The following is a 12,157-nucleotide window of genomic DNA, read 5'->3' as shown; positions in this document are numbered from 1 at the left end:
CTGCAGGTGAGTCAGGGCTGTGTGAAGTGCTAACGAGACAGCATCATCCCTAGAATGGTTCTCCCTGTAGGCGAACTGCAGGCTGTCCAGACCAGCAGGGATGGCGTCCTTGATGTGCTTTAGGAGGATCTTCTTGAAGCACTTCATAATTACTGGGGTCAGGGTGACAGAGCAGTGATCGTTGAGGCAGCTGATGGTTGTTTTTTTGGGCAAAGGCACAATGATGGAGGACTTCAGGCAAATAGGGACCGTGGAAAGCTTTGGAGATGCCCAGAAAAACTTCTGCCAGGTGGTCAGCACATGATTACAGGGTCCGGCCTGACACCATATCTGGACCTGCAGCCTTGTTGGTGTTGATCTTGCTCAGTGTGGAGATCACTTGGTGCAGCTCCAGGTCGAGAGGCTGTTGCTGCACCACTGGCTGAGGAAAATGTACAGTCCTTCTGTTGCTTGGAAAGTCAAAGCGTGCAAAGAAGCTGTTTAAGATGTCAGGCAGAATGGGGTCATGGCTGACATGCTGGTCATTACGCTTGTAGTCTGTGATGGTCCTGATGCCTCTCCACATGTTACGTGGGCTGTTATCATTGAGGTGCTCTTCAGTGCACTCTTGCACTTGTGTTTGGCCAGCTGGATGCCCTTTTTCAGTTCTTTCCGAGCCCTGCAGTAGGCCAGCCTGTCTCCTGACGGACTCCCGTCTCCAGAGACGGACTGCAGCGCACCTGGGAAAATGCTCTGACTGACGGGAGTGAAATGCTACGGCGCAACGGAGACAGAGACCCAGGTCAGCAAGTGAGGAAGATGAAGTCAACCGTAGCCTACGTCACACCGAGCTGTCAGGTGCAGCCTGACTCCATCCACACTATGCCAGAAGCCAGGTTGCTGCATGGAGCCAGGCAGGCGGCACAAGCATAGATCTATACATCAGTGTGCTGTGGATAGGGAGGCTGATGGAGTGCAGAGGGCGGATGGGAGGGGGTGTGGCTGCACCCCCAGCACCCCCTAGTTCCGACGTCCATGTCTGTCTCGTCAGTGATGGTGATAGTACGAAAGTTACGTATGTAACTACGGTTCTATGAATCCTGGATGACCGCCAGAGGCGGTGCTTCAAGCACTGAATGCATCCATCTCGCGCATGCGCAGGTCGAGTATTATACCAACAAAGTCACCTGTGACCCCTGATGACCCCGGTCACCTATATCTTCCGGTGACATCAGAGGATCGGTTCCTGCAGAATCTTCTCGCGAGTGCACGAGGATTCTGAGTGACGGAACGCTCTGGCGGTCATCCAGGATTCATAGAACCGTAGTTACATACGTAACTTTCGTTCTATTTCATCCTTACTGACCGCCAGAGGCGGTGCTTCAAGCACTGGATGACCCATAACAACAAAGTCACGAAGAATTCCAATGCATACCTCATTGAGAGGAAACAGCAGAGTCAGGCAACAGGACCACACCCATCGGATGGGGGGGTGGCAACATTCACCCGATAGAACCTGGAGAAGGTACTTGGTGATGCCCATGATGCTGCATCACAGATGTCTTCCAGGGGCACACCACGCAGGGCCACCCATGATGTTGAGACGGCCCTGGTAGAGTGGCACCTCACCCCTGACGGCAGGGGATGACCACCTCCTTTATATGCGTGGGTGATGACGTCAACAACCCAATGAGACAATCGTTGTTTGGAGAGAGCACAGCCTTTCCTAGGAACACCATAGCAGAGGAAGAGCTGGTCTGACCGTCTTATACCTGCGGTCGCGGTTACATAGGTTCTCAGAGCCCGCACAGGACACAGCAGTCTTAACCTGTCCTCCCCTGCTGGGGGGACAAATTGTGCTAGGTGGATAGGTCGATTGAGGTTCAATGACGACAGAACCTTCGGGAGAAAGGCTGTGTTTGGCCAAAGAGTAACCCCTGAACCATCCGAGTTCCACCTCAGACATGAATCACTGACGGATAGAGCATGTAGCTCTCCGACCCGCTTTGCTGAAGCAATGGCAAGGAGAAAGGCAGTCTTAACAGAGACCCACTTCTGTTCTGCCTGTTCCAGGGGTTCAAAGGGAGGCAAACACAGAGCATCTAGCACTAAGTGCAGATCCCATGCTGGGGCACGCTGTGCTCGTGGGGGTCGCAACCGCCACGCCCCCTTCAGAAAAAGTGACACCAATCTGTGGCACCCTACTGTGTCATTTTCCACCCGAACATGTCGAGAGGAAATGGCTGCCACATACACCCTCAGAGTAGCCGGGGACCGACCGTTATCCAAGAGTGACTGGAGGAACTCCAAAATCTTAGGGATTGAACAGTTCACAGGGTCCTCACCCCTGTCTGAACACCACTCAGTGAACAGCTGCCACCTATTTTCATATTGCAACTGGGTAGAAGGCGCCCTGGCATTCAATATGGTATTACAGACAGAATTTGAACACTCTGTCAGTAGGGGGTTGGGCCCTGCAGCGGCCAGACCCATAGCTGCAGGCGAGGAGGGTCGGGATGCCAAATCTGGCCCTGTAACTGAGACAGGAGATCTTTCCTGTCGGGGAGGCGCCATGGTGAGCTGCGGCAGAGCCTGCTCAGCAATGGGAACCACGTCCTGCCTGGCCAAAAGGGGGCTACCAACAGCAGTCTGTGACCCTGCTGGAGGACCCTCTGTAGCGTTGGAAAAATCAGAGGGATTGGCGGAAATGCATAGAGAAGACTGTCTGGCCAATCGTGGGCAAGAGCATCCTGACCCAGAGGGCTGCTCTCTTCTGTCAAAGAGAACCAGAGAGGGCAATGGGTCGACTCCTCCGTGGCAAACAGATCCACCTCTGCCTTGCCGAAGACCTCCCAGATGTTGAGAACGACCTCTGGATGAAGCCGCCACTCCCCTGGCGGCGGTTTGTAACGAGAGAGGAAGTCGGCAGCCTGGTTCTTTTCCCCGGGCAAATACATTGCTCTCAGGCTGGTCAGAAGTGGCGCTGCCCACAACAGCAGGTCCCGGGATGCCTGCAACAGTTGGGCAGACCTGGTGCCCCCCTGGTAGTTTATGTGTGAGACGGTTGAGACATTATCCGACCGTATAAGCACATGTCGGCCTCTCAGGAAGGGAAGGAAAAAAAGCAGTGCCCTGTGCACAGCCCACAGTTCTAGAACATTGATATAAACCGAGCGGTCTCGAGCAGACCACAGCCCCTGAGCTGTCCGGTTCTGCCACACGGTGCCCCACCCTGAGAGGGAGGCATCTGTTGTGATGGCTTCTCGACGGGACGCAATGGAACCCAAGGGCATGCCCTGAAGGAGAAATGATCTCTCTCTCCATGGGGCCAGAGCAAAAAGGCAACAGCGTGACACTCTGAGTCTCCTGTGCCTGTGCCATCGAACATCGAAATGAAAGCTGTGTAGCCACCTCTGAAGAGGACGTAGCGACAGCAGTCCCAGAGGAACCACATTGGCAGCAGCCGTCAGTTTCCCGAGGAGGCGCAAAAACTCCACATAGCGCAACCACCTGCCTTCCTGAAACAAGAGAAGGAGGCGTAGAATGTCGTCCACCCGCTGTGGTGATGGACAGGCCTTCATGGCGACTGAATCGAGAGTCATTCCGAGAAAGAGTGTGCTCTGCGAGGGAACCAGGCAACTCTTGGTAAAATTTACCTTCAGGCCCAGTCGGGCCACGTGGGACAGAAGATGTGTCGTGTCCAGGGCCAACTGAGATTGGGATGGTGCACAGATGAGCCAGTCGTCCAGATATGGGAGGACCTTCATGCCCCGCGACTGCAGGGGTGAGAGGGCTGCCATCATGCACCTGGTGAAAACCCGTGGGGAAAGGGAGAGGCCAAACGGGAGCACCCTGAACTGGTAATGACGCAGTGAAAAGCGAACCACAGAAACTGTCTGTGGTTTGGAGCTATGGCGAAATGAAAGTAGGCATCCTTCAGGTCTATTGATGTAAATCACTTCTCTCTGGCCACAGTGCGCAGAACCTCTGCATTGCTGAGCATGTGGAACCTCAAGACCTTCAGGAATCTGTTGAGACCCCTCAGGTCGAGGATGGGACGGAGTCCGCCGTCTTTCTTTGTTACTAGAAAGGAAGTGGAGTAGAATCCCTCTGGTTGCAACAGGGGATCTACTGGCTCGATGGCACCTTTGTCCAGAAGGACGGACAACTCCTGGCTGAGGGCTCGGGCTTTTGCCGGGTCGCGTATGATGGTCATCTTGACCCGGTCATAGGCTGGGGGCCGGCGTCGGAACTGAAGTTTGTACCCGTGGGTCAAGGTGGAAAGCACCCAGGGGTCCCTGGTGGAAGCAGCCCAGTAACTGAGCTGCTGCTGGGAAAAACAGCCGACGACCGGCCCCTTGGCCTCTAGAGGCTCTGGGGGCACGACGGGCAGCACGAGAGGCCTGAGGTTGCCCAGAGGGCAGCTGCTCAGAGGCCCGAAAAGCCCGTGCCTGCTGGTGGGCAGGCTGTGAAGGTGTGCGCTGAGACCTGCGATAGCTACTGGGATAAGCCTGTGGATGAGGCCGGCGCTGGGGGGCAACTGAAGAGCTCCTAGGGCCGCTAGGAGGGGGCATATTCCTTTGAAGCTCGGACAGCTGAAATCGAGTCTGTCTGGCTTGAACTGAGCGGTTAAGCGCCTCTAGAGCCGCAGACCCAAATAGCTCCCCAGGTTCCACCGGAACACTGCAGAGAGTTCTCCTACATGCATCAGTCAGAGAAGATTGTGCCAGCCAAACCTGACGGCGAGCCTGGACGAGAGTGGACATCAATCACCCCAGCTCTCTAGACATCAGCGCGAATGCCTGCAGGGAAGCGTCAATGAAATTGTGGACGGGAGCATCCACAGTAGTCTCCTGCAGGGATGCTGATAGCGCGAGCAGCAGGTGGGACATAGAATTACCTATGCGTCCCATGCGTGCCGCTGCGTCATAGGCTTTACAGAGTAGGTCATCCGTAACCTGACACTGGGGACGAGGACACCTCGCATCTGGCCTCAGAGCCTCATCAGGCGAGACAATCAGAGCAGCTATAGTGGGCTCAATTGTTGGCATGCGGCCCAAGCCAAATCTGGGTGCATCCTGCATGGCTGCCAGGGTGCGACCATCAGATGTTGCATGAGAGAGAGTTCTAGAATCCCTCCAACATGCATGCAATTCCCTCAGATACTCTTCTGATGGGGGGACAGTAAAGTTAGTGTAGGATGGACCACGCCTGAAGAAAGCACTGGCCGGAGCCGACTGAGCTTGTGGTAAGTCTAACTGCAAACGGGCCAGGGCCATACGAATATTGGCTCCCATTGAGCCATCATCAGAACCACCAGCGGAGCTGTGGGTCGATGAGCAGGAGCCTGCCGCGGAAGCACGGGAGGTTACATCCTGCGCAACCACTTCCAGCTCATATTCAGCAAATTGGGTGGCTGACGCCGCCATGGAAAGCACATCTTCCTCCGGCTCCAAGATGGCCGCTGGAGGCACTGAAGCAGCTGGCTCCCCTGCACCAGTCCCAGACTGGAAGGTTAGGAAGAGGGATTTCATATCATTAATTTCTGTTGTTAACTGGTCCACCTTGGAAGCAAGGCTGGACTCCTTAACCCTCTTCCTGGAAGTGGGGACTGCTGTCTCGGCAGCATGACGTTTGGGCCTGCCAGACCGAGTTGGAACCACTCCCTGTGCTGGGGTCAGCTGTTCAGGTGATGGGCTGAGGGTCAACAGTTGTTCTACCTCAGCTAGTCTGGCAGCCCTCACTGCCCGGGGCATGAAGCTGCAGTTCATGCAGGCGTCATCTGAAAGAGCCTCCTTCAGATGCTCAAGACCGAGGCATGAGGGACACAAATCATGGCCATCTTCAGGCTGCAGAGAAGCCATACAGGCCGAACAAGAATGGTTGCCAAACATGGTGACAACCAGGAAAACAAACAGAAAGCAACAGACAGTGGGAGAGGGAGCGAAACCGCAGCCGTCACCAGATAAATGTTGCAAGAGATGAGTTAGCCTCAGCGGGATCACTGCTACCAACTACAAAATCACACCTATGCTGGGAGCGGGAGCGTAAGCACTGCCTTCACCAGTTAGGGGTATTTGCACAAAACGGGCACAGTCGAAATGGCACCACAATACACAAACTAAGGTAGGCCGAGCGAAAAACGCCGGTAATAATTAATAGGGAAACTGTGATGCCCACTACATGGGCATCACAGTTGTTAGTCTCTGCATGTTAATTGTAATAATTAATGCTACATATGATGCAAGCATAAAGGCGCACAAAGGATTTGTCGGAATGGCAACACCTTTAAAACAGATAACATACCACCATTCCGACCTTAGGAGGCAAAAAATTTCGGAATGATGGGACTTTTGATCAAAGTGTTATGTGTTGCCATTCCGACAATTAGGGCCTAATGCCACCCGCCCGGAACAGAGAGTACCCCGTTAGCTCTACCGCTGCATCGTGAATGTTGTTGTCCAGCCACGTCTCAGTGACTATCGCCACACAACTCTCTGACTTCCGTGAGACGATCCTCAGATGAATCTCATCCAGGTTGTTGGCGAGGGACCTGGCGTTGGTGAAGAGGAGACTGGGCAGTGCCGGCTTGTGTGGGTTAGCATGTAGCCTAACCCGCACCCCGCTCCGCTTGCCTCACTTTTCTTTATGTTGACTCCTCCGTCTCTTGTGAGACCCTCCGCTGCAGTTCGGGTGGAATAAAGTCCATCTTATATAGTGTATTATAGGCAGTGTTCTATTAGCAAACTATTGTTTACTAATAGAAAATTTACTTTTGTCATAAGTAGTTGTCCTAACCAAGTTGCTGGAACTATAGTTTGTTGATATGAAATCTGTGGTTTGTTTAAAAATCTGTTAAAATTATTCAGCCCCATACAGACATCAACTGGGGACTGGAATCGTTTCTGTTCTGTGTTGATTTCTGGGTGTGTGATGATCTCCTCTAGGTGAGATGGGTCCCATGGTGGCATCTACTCTGAAGCTTGGGATAGCAATTCTCAATGGAGGAAACTCTACTGTGCAGCAGGTAGTGTATTGCTAAGTCTACTGGATTAAGGCCAGTTACTGTATATTTCAACAGTTTTTGAATGTCCCTCTCTCTACAATGCGTTTAAATGAAAACTGAGGATAAAATATAATCTTTCTGTCTCATGTCTGTGGTCTTTCTCTGCATCTTTGACAGAAAATGTTGGATTATCTGAGAGACAAGAAAGATGTGGGATTCTTTCAGAGTCTGGCTGGTCTTATGCAGTCATGCAGGTAATCCTTCAGTCTCTTCCTCTTTTAGGAGTAATGCAGGACTAATGGGACTAGAAGCAGTTAAGTATAATAGTAAGTATAGCATTTATAGCACACAACTTAAAACAAGTATGTTTGCAGCTTTAAGAGAATTTTATGGACAGAGATGGGTACTTAACTTCAGGTCAAGGTTGCATAATGGTGCAGTGGGGTGGAGTTGAGGTAACAGAGAGGTTAGGCAAGATAGGTCAGTTTTTCACATTAAATCTGGCTTCGTTTCAGTGTTCTGGATCTAAATGCATTTGAGAGGCAGAACAAAGCTGAGGGACTAGGCATGGTGACAGAGGAGGGATCAGGTAAGCCTCAATATGTCTCAGTGTTGATGTTTTTTAATTTATATAGAAATACAAAAACAATCACAGTTATAAAATATTCACAGTAAATTTTGTTTCTAATGACCTAATCTGACTCGTTAATGAAGACAGACATTATATTTTCCAGGTGCAGGTAAAATTTCCAAATGTTTCTTTTATTTAACCTAAGAATGGTCCATTTAACCTCTTAGTGGACACTCCTGATCAAAATCTTAAGACCAGTAACAAAGTTGCAAGAATTTGCATTTTTCAAATAAGTTGAGCTTCAAAATGCAAAACTGAAGAAATGGGAGGAAGAGACCAAAAGATTTGAATAGGCAATTTATTGAAAATAACAATTTAACTGAAATAGGTTGTTCATCAGCTGATCAAAAGAACTCAGTAATAAGTAGCTCCACCATTCTTGTTGATCACTTCAAAAATTTGTTCCGGCATTGTTGTGAATAATACAAATAGGATGTAAATATATTAGTAAGAATATGAAGAATGTGATGCCTCTCACAGAAGAACCATTTATGTTTGGGATTGTACACTGCCTCCTACAGACAGTGCTGATCAAGGTTATGCCCTATAAATGTTGGGCTCTATTTGACATAGAGGTACAGTGCACTCAGGCGGGTTATTGGCTATCAAATTAGTAAAATATTAATATCAAAATATTAATAATTGCTATAAAAATAGGAGGTGTGTGTGACCATGTGTCTGTGTGAGGTGTGAAGTGTGACCTCAGACAGTGGACAAGATGGCGGGTGGTTAGTTTGTCCTGAGACAAAGAGGGTTACAACCAGCTGGTCTCCAAGATGGCCTCTAAGGCCAACCGCGCGTGATGTGGGGGGAGGGGAACAGTTGTGTCCTTTGTTCACCACTAAAGTCACAAATTCATCCCGATAGAGTATAGACAACAGCAACAAGCTCAAGTATTTCACTGATTTCCATCAATACATACACTACCGGTCAAAAGTTTTAGAACAGCCTCATTTTTCCAGTTATTTATTGCAATTCAAGTCTTGCAAGCCCAATGAATAGCTTGAAATAGTAGAAAGGTAAGTACTGAACAGCAAGAGGTTAAAAAAAAAAAAGGTTTGGTTACCCAAAACTGAAAAATAATGTACATGTCACAATTATACAACAAGGCCTTTTTCAGGGAACGTGAAGTGGGTTACCAATTTAAAGCTGTTCTGCAGCAATGAAAGTTGAATCAGCCATGAAAGCTGGTGCTACTAATTCCTACACGTGTTCTAACTTTTCTGGACTACTTACAACCCCCTCTGTCTGCATAAAAGCAGTGTTGTGTTGAGGAGGAATTTTAGCCCTGCTTTCCTCTCCTCTCCGGGTCCGTTGATGTGAGGAATAAAGAGACGAGAGAATGACGTCGAGTACGAGTATTTATTCACAGTCTGCAGAGTGTGGAGACCACAGTACATACAAAGATATGAGTCTGGATCTGAGTTGCCTTCGCGGAGCAGTTCTTTTCTATTACTACAGTCCTAGGGTGTTTGTCTACTTCTGATTGGCTCATCTACTTCTCCTCTTTGACACACTTTCTCTGTTAGATTGTGGTCCGGCGCGTCCTGCTCCCCCCGCGAGACATCTTCAGAAAATACATTGTGACCTTTAAGTACATGTTGTTCTCAATACAATCATATCATTCGGCCTTCAGTGTTTTTCCACTTCTGCACGCAGTACATGTTCAATGCATTCTGTTCCAGTGATTATGTCCCATATATTGCATAGTGAATCACTTCTAGTAATTAAACCTGATTATTAAGGCACTCATAAGCACGCATACATTTTACTGTTCCCACAATTCCCCCTTTTGATCTCTACAAAGAGATCAACCTAAGCTAACTAAGTGAAAAATTGTTATTCCCCCTTTTGATCTCTATAAAGAGATCAACACAAGCTAGCCCAGCGTATAAAATCAGACATTTAAACTGCGGACGAATCCCTGATATCTCCCAGCTCCATCTCCACTTCATCCTGAAGGAGGGGCATCATATAAGGCGGTGGCTGAGATTTACCTTCTATGGTAGTAGTGATAAACCTGACCATTAGAGACCGAATACAAGGCACGCAACAGCAGCCACCTGTAACCAGGATGGCTGTAAATACTGCAATCGACATTAATAAGGATAAAATCAAACTCTTCCACTTACCAAACGTGCTAGCAAACCACTCATCCATGGGGTTGTCGAGGCGGAATGTTCGTGCATTGTGTTCGAGAGCGCTCTCAGGCCTTCCAGGGCTCTGGTTACAGATCCGTCTGGTGCCGTGTTGTTTGGGATAAATGTGCAACACATGTCTCCAAACATGGAACATACACCCTCTTTCTCGGCCAGAATCATGTCGAGAGCCATTCTGTTCTGTATAGCAATGAGGGAAGTGGGCGCCAGTTGTTCCGAGAGTCCTGCTACTGCATCACGGGAGAGGTTGGCTAATTTCAATACATTGTAATGTACGTAATTAATACGGTCGACATTTTTATTCGGGGTCACTGGGAAGATGGCACTTATTAGAGGAACATTCTCGAATCCGGCCGCTACCTGATCAGCTAATTTAAATTCGTTCGGGACTCCACGGGGAACACCTATGGCATCTATGTATGTGGGATTGTTAGGACTAGTTTTTAGCAAATTGTCAAACGACTGCGAGGAGACCTCCCTACGCGCCCTCTTCAATATGTGTCTGCGTCGTCGGCGAGTAAGGGCAGTCGATTTGTCATGCGTTGTATGTAAGGTGATAAGATGGTCTCCTAATAAAAGTAATGGTGTGCGCAGTCTTACCATGGCGCACACTCCCCTAGAGTGTAATTTGATGCGTACGTGAAGTCTGACGCCTCCACAGTAGTAGTATAGTCCGGCACGAGCCCATGTACCAATGTCTGTTCCCTCCCTGGTTTCGTTACACCATTCAGAGGGGATGTTGCCCAGAAGCCCTATGGTTGGTGTGGATGTGTGATCAATGTTGCATCTGGGTGTAGTAAAATTAAAGCAGATGTAAGTGCCGTTACCTTTTTCCGGCGTGAATGGTCCTGTGAGAATATAGTCTTTTATCGGTGGGAATAGGTGTCCGAGGGTCTCGCAGCCAGAGTCTTTTCCATGTGTTAGATTAAGCATACACTGGAATCCCACTGTGTCATTAGGGAGTAACGGGGCTGGAACGGTGACTAATTTGGGGCGTCCTGACGCGCACGCCACGCAGTCTCCGCTCGATTGCTCGCGGGCCGTTTGGATAACCCATTTCAACCATAAATTGTCATCTGAGTATCCGGTGGCCATCTTAATCACGTCGTTAGAATCTAGTTGCGTGTAGGCTATTACCTTTATTCGATCGTCTGTGGACATGAGTGAGTGATGAGATGTCTGCGTGGACGTGGCCTTGGTTTGGGAGGGAGCTGCCACAGACGTGGAGCCGCTTGATTTAGGTTGGACAATATTTACCTTTATAATGGCTTTTGGATCTTTACCTGAAACGTCCACCCCCAAAATAAAGTAAAGAGATCCGGTCCAGCCTAGGGTCGGACCTTGGAATGTCAAAAGTAAGGGATTATTGTTTGCATTGGAGTCGTATTTTCCCGGCACCCATTGGGCTCTGGATAATGCTATTGGTCCTAATGGCGGTTGTCCCCTGCCACTATTATACACAGGCGTCCACCATCCGGTGTAGCTCGTAACCTTATTCCAGCCCGTACACCACTGCATGGCATACCCTTTTCCCTTTCTGCATGCTCTATTTACCGATGACTGGTAACACAGATACACATCATACCCCCGCCAGTGCGCTGTCCGTGTTCCACACTGAATCACATCACACAGATCGAATTGGAATGTGGTCGTAGTCCCTTCAGTATAATTAAATTCCATGCCACCGTACCATGTTAAGCAGACGTCAGGAGACTTACCACTCACTGATCGCCTTCCTCTATTATGTTCCTGCAGTGGCCCCCATTCATAGATGCTGAACACAATTATTACAACAGCTACGGCGACAACTCCTGCTAGGATGAGCACCTTCCAATTCCCGTATAGCAACATTTCGAGTAGATTCTTGGCGCGCTACTTGTTGGGTGGAACGCGCTAATTTCACCGTTCCTCCGTTAGGGTTCAGGTTCGACTCCTTCACCCCCTTTTGCCACCTGGGGATTATTCTGCCCCTTTTGTTGAGGTGGGCTTTGCTTCAGCACTCGCCGGTGCCTTGGTCGTTGCACACAGGTCCCTGTGTGTCTTCCTCAGCGATCGGGTGGGAGCCTGTGCAGCCACACACTGACTCCAGTGGTACCAGGTATCGCCTTTGCCTTTCAGCCGGACTGCGTGTGATGTCCTCTCTGTCACCTGATACGGTCCAGTCCACCGAGGTTCCGTCCACTTCCTCTTGATGACTCTTAGCAGCACCCAGTCCACGTCTGGTCCGGGGCTGTCGTGTTTTCCCGCCTGCCGGTCGCCAACCTGTTTCGCATACGCTGTAACGAGACTTTGCAGTTCATGGAAATACAGCTTATGGGTTAGCTCAGACATTTCTACTGCCCCTGCTGGTAACTGAGACTGAGGTCCTGGAAATGCTCTCCC

At 49.7% G+C, this 12,157-nt stretch overlaps 1 protein-coding gene across 8 annotated transcripts in view; it reads left to right on the top strand.

Moving 5' to 3' along the window:
• The window catches only part of ryr2a (ryanodine receptor 2a (cardiac)), a 235,045-nt gene that overhangs the window by 179,404 nt on the left and 43,484 nt on the right, over positions 1-12,157 (top strand). For all 8 annotated transcript variants that reach the window (XM_047609639.1, XM_047609637.1, XM_047609638.1 and 5 more), the window contains 3 exons: positions 6,927-7,006; positions 7,163-7,239; positions 7,501-7,574. In XM_047609639.1, coding sequence (XP_047465595.1) covers positions 6,927-7,006; positions 7,163-7,239; positions 7,501-7,574 — 231 coding nt within the window. The remainder of the gene's footprint in view (positions 1-6,926; positions 7,007-7,162; positions 7,240-7,500; positions 7,575-12,157) is intronic.

The sequence above is a fragment of the Mugil cephalus genome, chromosome 16 (genome assembly GCF_022458985.1).
Source record: "Mugil cephalus isolate CIBA_MC_2020 chromosome 16, CIBA_Mcephalus_1.1, whole genome shotgun sequence".
NCBI lineage: Eukaryota > Metazoa > Chordata > Actinopteri > Mugiliformes > Mugilidae > Mugil > Mugil cephalus.
The sequence above is the reverse complement of the archived record's forward strand: the minus strand, read 5'-3'. Positions and strand labels throughout refer to the sequence as shown.